General features: G+C 35.6%; 2 protein-coding genes and 1 pseudogene across 3 annotated transcripts; 1 reads left to right on the forward strand and 2 right to left on the reverse strand.

Annotated features, from left to right (window-relative positions):
• Nucleotides 1–417: 417 nt before the first annotated feature.
• On the reverse strand, nt 418–1,053 carry LOC133300093 (flap endonuclease GEN-like 1). The gene has a single exon (XM_061499589.1). The coding sequence runs from the start codon at nt 1,051–1,053 to the stop codon at nt 418–420; it is 636 nt and encodes a 211-aa protein (XP_061355573.1).
• Nucleotides 1,054–3,311: 2,258 nt separating this feature from the next.
• On the reverse strand, nt 3,312–4,014 carry LOC133300095 (flap endonuclease GEN-like 1; annotated as a pseudogene).
• Nucleotides 4,015–6,726: 2,712 nt separating this feature from the next.
• On the forward strand, nt 6,727–12,003 carry LOC133300110 (putative E3 ubiquitin-protein ligase RING1a). Of its 2 annotated transcripts, XM_061499606.1 has the most exons (11): nt 6,776–6,822; nt 6,908–6,950; nt 7,132–7,242; nt 8,377–8,435; nt 9,708–9,789; nt 9,953–10,073; nt 10,169–10,210; nt 10,548–11,060; nt 11,151–11,258; nt 11,545–11,766; nt 11,850–12,003. In XM_061499606.1, the coding sequence occupies exons 3-11, from the start codon at nt 7,205–7,207 to the stop codon at nt 11,874–11,876; spliced, it is 1,212 nt and encodes a 403-aa protein (XP_061355590.1). In that variant the 5' UTR covers nt 6,776–6,822; nt 6,908–6,950; nt 7,132–7,204; the 3' UTR covers nt 11,877–12,003. The 2 variants fall into 2 exon arrangements, with proteins under 2 accessions (XP_061355591.1, XP_061355590.1); XM_061499607.1 differs by lacking the exon at nt 7,132–7,242 and having other exon boundaries at nt 6,727–6,822.
• The last annotated feature ends 3,020 nt before the right edge of the window (nt 12,004–15,023 follow it).

A 15,023-nucleotide genomic window follows, 5' to 3' on the forward strand; every position in this document is an offset into this window, starting at 1 on the left:
AAATAAAAATAATTTTTTAAGATGTGTCTTTTATTTTATTTTAAATGATTTTATCAGGTAAAAAACTTAAATTCGTTCATTTTTTAATTAAATTTCTGTCCAAGATTAAATCTATAATATTTGTATATCCAAAAGCTTTGTTAGTTGTCGCATTCACCAAAGTTAACATTAGTTGTCATCTGACTTTGAATAGCAAAGCTAGGGGATTCCTTATTTCTTTCACTAATCCATTTTAAGGAATTAGGGGCAAGAAATAATTAAGTGATCACCATTTCTATAAAGAACCAATTCAACTCAAAAGTTTAAGCAGGTGGGTGGAGGCTTTTTAAGGATTTATATTATTCTCTAACACCTTCCTCACACGAGAGCCCACAAGGCTTGAAGGGTGGACAATACATTAGGCCAAGCCTACCTATGCTAAGAAATTCCACAAAGAAAATTGGGGGGGAGGGGGTGAGGATTGAACCTGAGACATTGACGCTCTGATACCATGTAAATAACCAATTTATTATCATCTTCACTAAAAGCTCGAACAAATTGAAAAGCAGAGTCAAGCTCAATCCCTTGAACACCATTTATATCATGATCATATCCAACCAACAGAGAGATAGCTATTAAGTGTCTCCTCTTCAACCCAAGACCAGCTTCAATTTCTGACATATGGTAGCATTCAAATGGTTCTTTGAACTTGGAACAATTGAAACGTCTTATAACATGTTTGGCCCCACAAAGGAATGTATCACTGTTTGGTGTGATGTAAGCATATACATGACTTTCTCTATTTAATTCAGCACAGAGTGCTTCAGCCTCTAATACAGGCACTCCAAGTAGCTTAAAAAATTTCACACATTCTTGAACCCAACTTAAAAACGTTTTATTCCTTTCAATTGAAACACCCTCTTTAAGCCCTGGAAAGCTAGTCAGATCAATGCCACAAAACTTGCAATATCTCAAAATCCTAACCTCTGATTTCAACGGCGATGGAGTACCATCAGCAATGAACACCGGATATGCTCTAAACTTGGAGAAGATTTTGACAGTGCATAAGAACATGTTTCTAAGATGGGGTTTTTTGACATTGTTGTTCTTGCTGGCCTTAATGTGCTGAATAATCTAGAAGGACAGGTCCACAACAACTTTCTTGTTCCTCAAGAAATCAACACCTTCGATGCGTCCATAGGGTTTAAGCAGATCCCAGAAATTACCACCAACCCCCATTTTTTCTTCTTAACCAGTGAACGTGTTGTGTGTTAGTGATGCACGTATAAAATTTGTATGCGCTTAGTAACGAGAATCAAATAATAGGACTCGAGAAACTTGATGCAGTCGGCAATCCCAAAAACCTTAGCGACGAAAGTGAGGCCGCCAGTGGCCTTGTTACCTTCAGCAATCTGCTGAAGCAATTTCAAAATGTCAGAAAACAGGGTCTTGGCTAATATTTCCTTAGAGAAAGAGAACTTTGAATGCAAGGGACAGAAAGAAAGAATTATCTGAATCAATGTTTCAATCCAGCAACGACGAAAATACAATATAAGAACAAAAAAGACGTCCGAAAAATGACAAGGAGACAATATCCAGAAAAAAAAATTAAAAGATGATGAACAGTGGGTTCACCGGAAAAAGAATGGATCAAAGAGAGAGAAAAAGAGAAGTAAAGAGAGAAAGAAAGAAAGAAAACAGACGGAAAAGCCAATCTCTCTCGGTGGGTGATATCTCTCTACTACTATATCAAAATTATGAAAAAGAGTAAGGAAAGGCGGATAAAGATTGCTCTCTTTAGGATGATACCATGTAAGAAAACCAATTCAACCCAAAAGCTTAATCCTAGTGGGTTGAGGGCTTTTTAATGATTTATATTATTCTCTAACAATTTCTAACAAAAAAGACATAACACGAAACCAAGACCATAGAAACCCTATTAAAAAATTACTCATTCATAAGCTTCTAGTAACAATCTAAAATTTTGTTCAACCTACCTCGCATCGAGTTAAACCCATTTTGGCTTGACGGTTTGGACCATTTTAGCGCCTCTACACTAATCCATTTTAAGCAATTAGGGGCAAGAATCAATTAAGTGATCATCATTTCTATAAAGAACCAATTCACCCAAATGTTTAAGTTGGTGGGTAAGGACTTTTTAATGATTTATATCAGTGTTATAAAAATCGGACCGGCCGGGTCGAACCGAAAATCGGTAAACCGGCCATCTGACCGGTCCGGGTAAAGTAATGGATCGGACATACAAACAAACTGGTGTGACCCGATGTGAACCAGAATAAATCGGCCGGTTTTACTAAAATCGGTGACCCGCCGGGTAAAATATAAACAACAAAAAGGAAGGAAAAACGTCAGAGAAAATGGAACGGTGGCCGCCGGGGATGGTGGAGATGACTTGGCCGGATCTGGCCGGGGCAGAGGCGATGGAGGAGATAAACAGACGAAGAAGAAGAAGAAGAAGCTTGAACTTGGTAAGACCGTGGCCACTGTGGCACCTATGGCAAAGAAGAAGAAGCAGATAAAGAGACGATAGTTGTTTTCGCAAGAAAAAAAAGAAAGAGAGACTATAGCTGTTTTCGAAAATAAAAAAGACGATAGATAGTTGTGAAATAACTGTGAAATAGCAGATAAAAATGAAATTGGGAATATGATGAGTTTGCTGTGAAATAGGGCTGTGAAATAGCTGTTTCTTTCTCTTAACCGGCCAATGCTTTTGTACTTTGCATTTGTTACATTGTATTAGAAAACAGAATGTACTGAATTGCATTTATTGTATTGTTAAAGTGAAAGAAGTAGTTTATTATATTGTCAAATGTAACGACTCTTTTGCAAAGCTATGGCTTTTTGAAAATTTTATTATATTAAATTGTAATTGAAATGTAATATTTTTTGTTTTGGAATATAAAATGTAATATTCATTACTAATAAAGTTAGAATATTTATTTACCAAAAAAAGAGAGAATATTTGAAATTGAAATTATTTTTTATAAGTACTTAAATATATTTATAATTTTTTATATAAATTATAAATTTAAATATACTCACCGGGTCATGCAGTTCAACCAGTGACCCACTAACCCAGTACCTCGATCGGGTCAATAATCGGGTCAATTTTAATAACATTGGCTTATATTATTCTTTAATACCCATCCACGAGAGCCCACTGGGCTTGAAGGGCGAACAATCCATTAGGCCCAGCCTACCTATGCTAAGAAATTCCACAAAGAAAATTAGGGGGGGCGAGGATCGAACCCGAGACATTGAGGCTCTGATACCATGTAAATAACCAATTTATTATTATTTTCAATAAAAGCTCAAAAAAACTGAAAAGCAGAATCAAGCTCAATCCCTCGAACACCATTTATATCATGATCATTTCCAACCAACAGAGAGATAACTATTAGATGTCTCCTCTTCAACCCAAGGCCAGCTTCAATTTCTGACATATAGTAGCATTCAAATGGTTCTTTGGACTTTGAACAACTGAAACGTCTTATAACACGTTTGGCCCCGCAGAGGAATGCATCACTGTTTGGTGTGATGCAATCATATACATGACCTTCTCTATTTAATTCAGCACAGAGTGCTTCAGCCTCTCATTTAGCCTCTAATACAGGCACTCCAAGTAGCTTAAAAAGTTTCACACATTCTCGAACCCAACTTAAAAATGTTTTATTCCTTTCAACTGAAACACCCTCTTTAAGCCCTGGAAAGCTAGTTAGATCAATGCTAATAAACTTGCAATATCTCAAAATCCTAGCCTCTGATTTCAACGGCGACGAAGTACCATCAGCAATGAACACCAGATATGCTCCAAACTTGGAGAAGATTTTGACGGTGCGTAAGAACATGTTTCTAAGATGGGTTTTTTTTGACATTGTTGTTCAAGCTGGCCTTAATGTGCTGAATAATCCAGAAAAACAGGTCCACAACAACTTTCTTGTTCCTCAAGATATCAATACCTTCGATGCGTCCTTAGGGTTTAAGCAGATCCCAGAAATTACCACCAACCCCCATTTTTTCTTCTTAACCAGTGAACGCGTTGTGAATTAGTGATGCACGTATAAAATTTGTCTGCGCTTAGTAACGAGAATCAAATAATAGGACTCGAGAAACTTGATGCAGTCGGCAATCCCAAAAACCTTAGCGACGAAAATGAGGCCGCCAGTGGCCTTGTTACCTTTAGCAATCCGCTAAAGTAAGCTCTTGATTTCAAAATGTCAGAAAACAGGGTCTTGGCTAATACTCCCTTAGAGAAAGAGAACTACGAATGCAAGGAACAGAAGAACGAATTATCTGAATCAATGTTTCAGTCCAGCAACGATGAAAATACAGTATAAGAATGAAAAAGACATCCTAAAACTGACAAGGAGACAATATCTGGAAAAAAAAATTTGAAAGATGATGAACAGTGGGTTCACCGGAAAAAGAATGGATCGAATATAGAAAAAAAGATAAGCAAAGAGAAAAGAAAGAAAGAGAGCATACGGGAAAGCCAATCCCTCTCGATGGGTGATATCTCTCTACTACCATATTAAAATTATGAAAAAGAGTAAGGAAAGGCGGATAAAGATTCCTCTCTTTAGGGTGATACTATGTAAAGAACCAATTAAACCCAAAAGCTTAATCCTAGTGGGTTGAGAGCTTTTTAATGGTTTATATTATTTTCTAACAATTTCTAACAATGAAAAAAACATATCACGAAACCAAGAACATAGAAACCCTATGACAAAATTACTCATTCATAAGTTTCTAGTAACAATCTAAAATTATTTTCAACCTACCTCGCATCGAGTTAAGCCAATTTTGGCTCAATGGTTTAGACCATTTTATCGTCTCTACTTAGAGTCTGTTTTGTTTGGGCTTATAAAAAAAGTAGCTTTTATCTCTTCCTTATTTTAGAAGTGTATTTTATAAAAGTTGAAGTTATTTATATTTTTATAAAAATATTTAGTTTTTGAAAAAAAAAATTGACTTTTAACTTCTGCTTTTTTTAGAAGCTAAAATTTTTAGCTTCTTAAAAAGCAGAATTTTAGCTTTTTTGTGATTTTTGCTTTTTTTAAAAGCAGACATCCAAACGAATTTAAAGTGATAAGTGCTTTTGTTCAGTGTTTTAAAACTCCACCCCACCCCCGGGTTGACCCGAGTCAACCCTGACCCCTCCCCTCTGAGGGTTGGGGTCACAAGTTGGACCCAATATGCACATCGACCCCTCCGACCCCCAAAATCCGGCCGAGTTTCAGTGACTCTCGGGACAGAGGGGTCAAAGGGGGTCACTGCATGTTTTTTTTTTTTGAAGAAAATTCCATGAAACAACATCATTTTATTAAGAAAATAAAATAAAAATGCTTGCAAACCTAAATCTAATCGTTCTCTTCTCTCCCAGCGACCTAGACTTATAGTATATTGATAGTTTGGTATCATTATACTTTGGTATCTTGATACTTTAATTAGGTTGTGTAATATTGACTTGTGATTATAATTGATGAATTATATTAAATATATTTTGAATCTTTAATGATTGGTGATTTGTTTTTTAATATTTTCATATAGGATATATATTTATATTTTTTTAATATATAAAATCAGGTCAGCATAGTGACCTCGTGACTCCCCGGTTGAACCCATGACCCCGGACCTCGGCCGGGTCGATGACCGGGCCGAGTTTTTAAACACGGCTTTTGTTTCATAAAAAAAAAAACAACTTTTGGAGAAAAAAAAACTTACCTAAACAACCCTTAATACTTTTACTAATCCTTTTTAAACACTGGCGGGGCAAGAAATAATTAAATATTCATCAATTATAACAATGAAAAACACGTATCACGAAATTCGAAAGTTTCTATTAACATTTCTAATATTATGTTTATTGAAATTCTCTTTCGATACAAAATGGTAATATTCTTCTAACCACCAACAAATTAGAAATTCGCGATACAAGCATATCATTATCTAAGTAGCATAAGGGCAATAACGAGATTTTATAAAACCTACATATATACATTATTCAATGTCTCTTATATTATAGGAGATAAAATTGTCTCTTATTTACAGATTAAAAAAGTGTGTGAGCATCATATAAAATTATGTGAGAAAAAAAATATATAAACCTTACCCATAGTTATGTGTGTAGAAACTAATTTTATTTTCTACTACGTGTGAAAACATTAAACCTATATATATTATAAAGAAAGAGGGGTAGGCAAGATCAACATAAATCACCGTAATTAAAAAAAATCTTAAATATTGATCTGATTTGTATCATCTAATCTAATATAAATAGATAGGGGAATGATATTGTGACAATCAAGTTGTGTTACTACCAAGTGACTACCAATCAATCTTATTGTTAGATCGATTATGTTGATCTAACGGTTATATTTATTTTCATATTTGTATGGTCATGATTCCCCATATTTAAAATGAAAGCATTAAATATGAAAAATCATAATCATAATTCTACAAATATAAAAATAAATATAAATTATTAAATAAGGAAATCATCACCGTTAAATTTATTGTAAATTGATGGAGTCTATATAATGGCATTTGACTATTACAGCAATGAAAATAGCCAACCAAAATCTGATTCTGCTTTTGCTTCGCATTCGTGCTTCTTCTTCTCTTGCTGTTGTTCTCATCAGCTTTTACAAGACAACAACAATAACAACAAATACACAGAGAAAACAGTGTATCTTTCTGAACCAACAATGCCTGCTCAGAAGCGTTCCCTCACCGACTCTCCGAACGATCACCACCGCCATGCCAAGCAATCCAACAACCAACAAGATGAGGAACAACAACATAATCAATCCGATGGAGATGGTTAGTTACTTACCTTTTATTATTACTCCTTATGCTTCTAGATTCTTCTTCTTCATCTTCATGTTTTTTTCATTTGTGTTTTCAGATTCTGACCACACCCCATCTTCTGCCTCTGATGAAAATTCCGAGTACTCTCCCTCTCTCTCTCTCTCTCTCTCTCTCTCTCTCTCTCTCTCTCTCTTTCTTTCTCTTTGATGATACGCATTATTTATGATGTTCTACTTTCTGTTTTGTTTCTCTCGAGTTTCGCGTTTTGATTATCTGTATCTGTAATGGGTTTTGATTGAATTGTCTCTTCCTCTCTTGAAGGGCGATGTTCAGAGTTTCGTGTCGTTTGAGCTGGGATGTCCGTGTTTTCTGAATTTCCCCGATTTGATTCGTAATGGGTCGCTTGCATGTTTGGATTTTCGTCTTGTTCATGTTTGTAACACGTTCGTTTATTAACTTGAGCAAAAAAAAAAAAAAAAACTTTTTTCTTTTGGGTATAGATTTTTGTTATTGGGTCCTAAAGTATGAATACTAGAGGATGACCCCTAGTTCAAGGTCATAGGTTGTAGTCTTATCGAGGTAATGCTGTGCGTACCATGCTCCATAATGTTGGAAGCCTTTTTTAGTGGACCCCCCATTTGGTCCTAATTCTGAATCCTACATATTTTAGCGTTCGGATCAGATTAAACATCATTTAGCACTGAAGATCTCATTCATGGTGTGGATGATGATAGGATGAGTTCTTTGGACTGTGTTTTTTGTATCTTAAGGAAAAAATATCATTAGGCAGTTGGCATGATGTTCTGGATTGATGACTTGAGTAACTTCACTTGATAACAAAAATAAGTGGTCACACTTGTATAGGGAGTGATTTAGTATTTATTCTTATAGCAGCTTATACTCTTATCATCACTGGAATGGTTAAGGTTACATCCATCATGATCTCCTAGCTTTTACAGCAAACAATTGAATAATGATTTTATCAGCCTCCCCTTTTAATTGGGTGAAGAAAAATTTGAATCACTGGATAGATCCATCAACAAGCTATTAGATATTTTAATTTATCTGTCTAGGTCCTGATACACATGAGGTAAGTAAATTAAATATCACTAATAATTTACAATAATAGGAAGTAAATGAAATATCTAAAATGAAAAGTTGACGCTGTGGTTATCTGCAAGACTTCAACTTAAGTTTGAAAACTGCACTTCTGCTCCTTCTGGCTTTTTAAATGGCTACTGTACGTAAAATTTCTTTCTGACAGGCATACAGCAACTTAGAGATTTTTGATGATCAAGGAGGGTAGTAACAGTGGTTATTGTCATATTGACTGTGTATTAAACTATTAAGAAGCCACTGAATTTAATATTTCACTTTTAGCCGTTAAGTGAGTCAAGATATTGTGACTACCCAACTGATAGATACAAGTTATAAATCGCGCACTTCTTTAGAGACCAACACTAGGAAACAAGGGTTTATCTGCATTATTTTTGTTTTGGGACATTAATTTTGTTTTTCCTATCAACATTATATAAATAAAAGCTTATGCTCTTGTTTTGTTTGCAGATTTGTGTTTGTAGAACTTCAGGAAATTCGTAAAGATGTCCAATGTCCAATTTGCCTTGGTATGTGTTTGTTTTACCTTGTTGGATGGTTCATGGTATAGCTGCACAATTAAATTATATGTAATTTGTTTTTTCCTGGTTGAAATGTGTCCAGTGCTGGAGGGTTGGGTAGATTTACTGATATTTGTCAATTCTGTGTCATTGCTCTCATTTGGAAATTAGAAATCATGATTTATCAACTATCAAGTATTGATGTACAATGGCAATTAACTAATATTTATGTATGTGAGAATATTAGCATTTATATTTAGAATATTGGTATTTAGTCAACTGTATTTGTTTGATTGTTGTCAATTAGCTAGTGATTTGCTACTTGATTGATTTAATTATCTCTTTAATTGTTGCTATCCATAACAAACTACAACTGATGTAGGACATTTCAAGAGTACACTTGACTAACAAACGTCAACCAAGAGAACTTCTCTTGGCAGGGTACTCTCTTGATAAACAAGCCTATAGTGCTCCTCTAGGATGGAGTTCTTCGGCAACTTAAGTTTCAAATGTTTATAGAATGCTTGCACCGGTTTAAAATACAATATTATTCAGTCTTCTCCCTTTTTTCTCCCTATATACCTAAATCCCTATAATTTCAACATGGTATCAGAGCGATAACATCCTTCGTTACTTGTCCGTCACTTTTCTGCTGTTGAGTTCCCTAGAATTCGGAACTCTTTGTCAACTACTTTTCTGTCAACCTTTTCTCAGTAGTTTATTGTCTTCAGCCACATGTCAGGCCACCTCCACTGGTGGAAACGTTTTTTGTTGAGATCTCTAGCCAGTTAACCATCAGTCATGCCATCAAGCCCAGCCCAGCCACACAGCGATGCCAACCATGTTTTGTGGACCTCGAATTGCTTTATTTGGTTATTTTTCCTTTTTTAAAGGGTTCATTTATAACAAGCTTAAAGCTTAGATCATGTCTAGAATATCTAGATGATACCATATAATTTTAGATCATGTCTTAATATTGTTTAGAGTACCCTAGAGGATCTCTTAAGATTAGTTTGCTTATTTCCTTATATTTCATGATTTGTTTCCTTATTGTAGGAGTCTTCTATTTATTACAAATAGGGATTAGTGCTCTATTTTTTGTAGTCACTTCATAACACATCAATATATATTATTATTCAGTCTTTTCCTTTTTTCTCCCTCTACACATAAATCCTTATAATTTCAACATTTTTTAAAGCTGCAGTTCAAGTTATGCTTCAATTCTAACCAACATATCCTGTTCGGTGAAGAAATAACCAAATATTTCTTGTTCTTAAACAGGTATTATTAAGAAGACACGAACTGTTATGGAATGCTTGCACCGGTTTTGCAGAGAATGCATTGACAAGTCGATGCGACTAGGGTAGGTCAAATGAAGCTGTTCCTGGCTTTCTCTTTTATTTAATTAATGTGCTGCTGATAATTGTAAACTAGATCCTTCATCTTGCCTATTTTTATGTTTATCAGAATAACAAAAAATATAATGTCTATATGTAGCTAGATTTATCATATATTTATAATCTCAGGAACAATGAATGCCCTGCTTGTCGCACGCACTGTGCCAGTCGTCGTTCTTTGAGAGATGATCCAAACTTCGATGCCCTAATTGCAGCTTTATATTCAGATATTGAGAAGTATGAGGAAGAGGTATAAGCCAACCTGTTCAGTACTTAATATTTAACTGAGTTTACAAAAACATTCACAAAATATAACTAGTGATACCTCATACTGTGTTATTACAGGAGCTTGAATTTCGTGAAGAGGACAAGAACCGCAATAAGCTGGTGAATATTTCGTTAGTAAACATTTTTAAGTATGCTTTCAGATTTCAGATTTGTATAATAGTTACACCAGTAAGGAAGGCTTCATCGACAATGTGTTACTGACTGTATCACTCCTCCTGAGTAATGAAGGCTAGAATCATAAATCACCTTTTGTTGACTATCTCCATGGCAAGCCAAGTCCAAAATTCCTACCCTATCAAATTTATATTTACTTACTGCTCAGGCTTATCCTTATTAATTTTTAATTTTATTAGTCTTCATCATTCTCTAAATTATCAAATCTTAGCATAAATAGTACTTCTGTTCCTGGTTTGTCATTTAATAGCTTTTCTGACAGATTCAAGCTTCAATTGCAAAAGTAGTTCAACGGCAATCTGAAGCACTGGTTAAGAGACGTAAAGATACACCAGGTACATTTGTAACAAGATCACAGCGCAATCAAAGGAATGTTCTTTCTAGGAGACAAAACCAAGTGATTGATATTCAAGGATCTGAAAATAATGAGGAAAATGACAAAAATGAAAAGGACTCATCTTCCGCCGATGAGGGATGCACAGAACTCAGGCAGAGAAAGCGGAAGAGGCGGAACAGAGCTCGCCCGTGTCAGCCAACATCATCGACAGCAAGTCCTGATGGTGGATGTGCAGAAAGTGATATGGATATAAGCAGAGATAATCGAGGAATTTCGTCAAGGCAGGTGTCAAAACCTCAAAAACTTACTTGGGGAAGGGGTGGTTTTAGGAGTCACACACGGCATGGCAGTGGCAGTGGTAGCAATAGCAAAAGTTCCCGCAAGGGTCGCTTGGCTAAGTTGGTTGATCATCTCCATAGCTTGGATGAAAACTCCGAGGTATAGGTTACTACTCAATGCTTCTTTAATCATGATTCTATTCCTTTTTCAGTTCAATTCGAATAATAGATGCTATGTTCTTCTTTGCAGTTAGATGTCCATCTCATGCTTTTTTCTTTGGACAAACAAAGTACACCAAGTTTGCAGCAGCCACACCTTAGCTGTCCGCCAACGTTGTTTGTGAAGCACCTTTGTGAAGTGAGATTCTCTTTGATCACTTGTTTCTTGCAATGTTAGTTTGTGGCCAAGTTGATTTTAACTATGTTGTGACAACAGTATATGACTTTGTTGGTTCACCTTTGCCAGCTTAAATTGTTGATATTTAGGCAATAAAATGATGCTTTATTAAATACGTAGAAGCAACTCTTTGCTTTCCTAATCCTTTATTATTGATGAAAATGATTACATAATATTCTCATGTGGATGAGCTGATTTCAAGCGTAATGATGATTTTCTAATATTTTTGTGCATTATTTCTGCATAGTATGTTGCTTGTCAGATACCTTTGACAGTTGAAGAAGTTGAGATATTGGCAGTTAAAGGATGCTGCAGTACATTTTGTGATAAGTCAGGTGATGAGACTTCATCCTCTGGTGAGCTATCAACGCTGGTTATAGATCCTAGCAAAGATGAACTGGAAACTTTGCAAGGGCATGAATCTCTGGCAGAGCTTAAATCAAAATGCATGTCTAAAAGGGAGCATTTGGTGAGTTTTAAACCGGGTCTTTTTCCCAATATTATTGGTAGTTCAAGTAATAACTAAATTTTATCCTTTTTCTGCTGCTTCAGATTCTGGCATACAGGCGGAAGGAGTGAGCGTTATACAGTTTTGATATCTACCAATGCCAGGACTTATTCTGTATGTACATAGGAAAATTTTCAATTAAATAAACTAAATAATATGGTATAGTTTGGGGTTCTTTAAAATTTGGTTATTATATATACAAGGTTTGTTTCAACTTTCAAGTAAGTTTTGGGTTCTTTGAAATTCGGTATAGTATCTATTTTATTTAACTTTGTATCATGCTTAACTATCAAGCACTGTGCAGAGAGGTCTTATATATGATACAATATAAAAGGAAGTACATATATACAAAAAATGTATGTAACCTCCTATAATTTTAGTTACAGTTTCAATTTTATTTGATTTTGGTTAAATTACACTCTTTTCACTAAAAGATTAAGATGCTCAAATTATGTCATCCTTTCTATTCGTTTAAAGCTAAAAATGTGTTATATTTTAGTTCATTTTAACGCGAATGAACCTTTTCGTAGTATTTATAGCTGAGAGGGTTTAACTATGAACTAGAGGCTTCCATGGCTAACTCTTAGTATCTTCGACAACTAATTTTAAACACAATATTATTTGATTTTGGGATTTTAGAAGATAAAATGAAGTTCTGACTTCTGAAAACTTTTATTATGGGAACTTCTTCCATTTTTTGTAATTTAATGTTTCTACAGTGAATGTAGATAAGTTGTTTACATCCACTCCTAAAATGATGTCGTTTTGGATTGAAAAATTAAAAAATTATAATGAGAAAGACTATTATAACCTTGAGATAAATTATAATTACAAAAATATCTTGATTTTCGTCCCAAAACGATTATTTACATTGACTTCAGAAAAAACGAACCCAATTTTTTATTTCATATTTTGAGGTTTCAGTGTCCCTAGCAATCTATTTCAAACACAGTACTGTACAATTTTGGAACTTTAGACTATGAAATAAAGTTTTGAATATTTTTATTGTTGGAATTTTATCCAGCTTTTTATTATTATTTTTAAATTCCCAAACTATCACGGACAAAATTTCAAACAATGCTGCTATCTGATTTTTGGACTTTACAAGATGAAATGAATCTGATTACTTCATCTAAATTTTTTATTTCATATTTTAAAATCCTAAAGTAGAGAGAGAGAGAGAGAGAAATGTATTAAAGTGTGTAGCACATTTTAATCTTTGAGGGGAATGTAATTTTTCAAATTAAGAGAGGAATCTCTAATTTAAAACAACTTTTATGGGTGTGTAATTTTATCCTTTAATTTTTAGTCTTGCTTAAAAGGAAGTACATATCAGCAACAGTGGCCTAGTGAGAGAAACATTTTCCGAGCAGATATCATTAAGAGAGGGCTAATTTAGGCATATATGAAGAGAGTGTAATTTTTGGTCTTGCTTTAGGCTGCATGGATTTCTAATTTATGATAAAATAAAAGGAAGCAATATTTTCTGGGCAGATATTCATCCAACTTCTTTTTAATGAATTGATAATGCTAATTTTAAAATTATGAAAGGATTCATTGTAACATCCCAAGAGCTGGCAAGGGCAGGAAGTAATCGCCGGTGCGAAAGGGCGCGGACAATGAGCGGCTCATGCCAAATCTTGCAGCTTGAGGGTTCATGAATGAATCGAATCAACACCCGTAAGAGAGGGATTCCGGAGACTATGCTGGTATGAGACGGTACAGTTAGGAATGACTTATAAGAATTAATTGGTATTACCTATACTAACAAGATCCATCTACTTTTCGGTAGCCCGGGTCAGAAGAACTCCACAGTTAAGCGTGCTTGACTTGGAGCAATTCTGGGATGGGTGACCTCCTGGAAAGTTTTCCCGAGAAGTGTGCGAGTGAGGAAAAAGCACACTGAAAAGTCTCGTGTTAGTATGTGAGGATAGTCGTTAATTCTTGAGGCAGCCGGGCATTACAAGTGGTATCAGAGCAAGCCTCTCTTCCAGTACGGTGTGGCATGTAACATCCCGAGCACTGACGAGGGTGGGGAGTGATCGCTGGTGCAAAGAGGCACGGACAAGGAGCGACTCCTGACAGGCTTCCAGTGGGGGGTTACATGCATGAATGAATTGAATCGACACCCGAAAAAGAGGGATTCCAAAGACTGTGCAGGTATGAGACTGCACAGTTTGGGATAGCTTATAAGAATTAATTGGTACTACCTATGCTAACAAGATGCATCTGCTTTTCGGTAGTCCGGATCGGAATAACTCCACAGTTAAGCGTGCTTGACTTGGAGCAATTCTGGGATGGGTGACCTCTTGGGAAGTTTTCTCGGGAAGTGTGCGAGTGAGAAAAAAGCACACTGAAAAGTCTCATGTTAGTATGTGGGGATAGTCGTTGATTCTTGAAGCGGCCGGACGTTACAAGTGGTATCAGAGCAGGGCCTCTCATCCAGTACGGTGTGGTTCGAGGACGAACCAGGCAGAAGCTGGTGGGCATGTAACATCCCGAGCACTGACGAGGGCGGGGAATGATCGCTGGTGTGAAAGGGCATGGACAAGGAGCGGCTCCTGACAGGCTTCCAGCGGGGGTTTACATGCATGAATGAATCGAATTGACACCCGAAAAAGAGGGGGGATAGCTTATAAGAATTAATTGGTACTACCTATGCTAACAAGATGCATCTGCTTTTTGGTAGCCTGGATCGGAAGAACTCCACAGTTAAGCGTACTTGACTTGGAGCAATTATAGGATGGGTGACCTCCTAGGAAGTTTTCTCGAGAAGTGTGCGAGTGAGGAAAAAGCACACTGAAAAGTCTCGTGTTAGTATATGGGGATAGTCCTTGATTCTTGAAGCGGCCGGACGTTATAGTTATAATTTTAAAATTAGCATTATGAATTGATATATTAGGAACGTATTGCTATGAATTGATGTATCAAAGCTTAACCGATGGTCTCAAATTTTTGGTAGAGAGAGCTTTGTCATTCTTTTCGACTTAACCGAATTAATCGGTAATCAATTGATGAAACAATGAAAAAAAACAACCGTGACGCCATTGTTCAAGTTTTAGAAAAATTTAATCAAATGATTTGACTATCATTATTAATGATGACATATCACGAATTGATGCCATTTACTTTCAGTTTTAGAACAAATTACATCAAAGAATTGAGAAGAGATGATAAGCTGTGATTTAGAATTCGCATTTGAACTGATGCCATTAAGT

This window comes from Gastrolobium bilobum, unplaced genomic scaffold (genome assembly GCF_033153095.1).
Source record: "Gastrolobium bilobum isolate Gb01-03AN ecotype WA unplaced genomic scaffold, APGP_CSIRO_Gbil_v1 utg13108, whole genome shotgun sequence".
In the NCBI taxonomy this organism is placed as follows: Eukaryota; Viridiplantae; Streptophyta; class Magnoliopsida; order Fabales; family Fabaceae; genus Gastrolobium; species Gastrolobium bilobum.

Coding starts and splice junctions, on each gene's coding strand:
- LOC133300093 (XM_061499589.1), bottom strand. CDS start 1,053: ATGTTCTTATGCACTGTCAAAATCTTCTCCAAGTTTAGAGCATATCCG.
- LOC133300110 (XM_061499606.1), top strand. CDS start 7,205: ATGGGTCGCTTGCATGTTTGGATTTTCGTCTTGTTCAT. Junction 11,259..11,544: donor TTGTGAAGCACCTTTGTGAA/GTGAGATTCTCT, acceptor ATTTCTGCATAG/TATGTTGCTTGTCAGATACC. Junction 11,767..11,849: donor TGTCTAAAAGGGAGCATTTG/GTGAGTTTTAAA, acceptor CTGCTGCTTCAG/ATTCTGGCATACAGGCGGAA.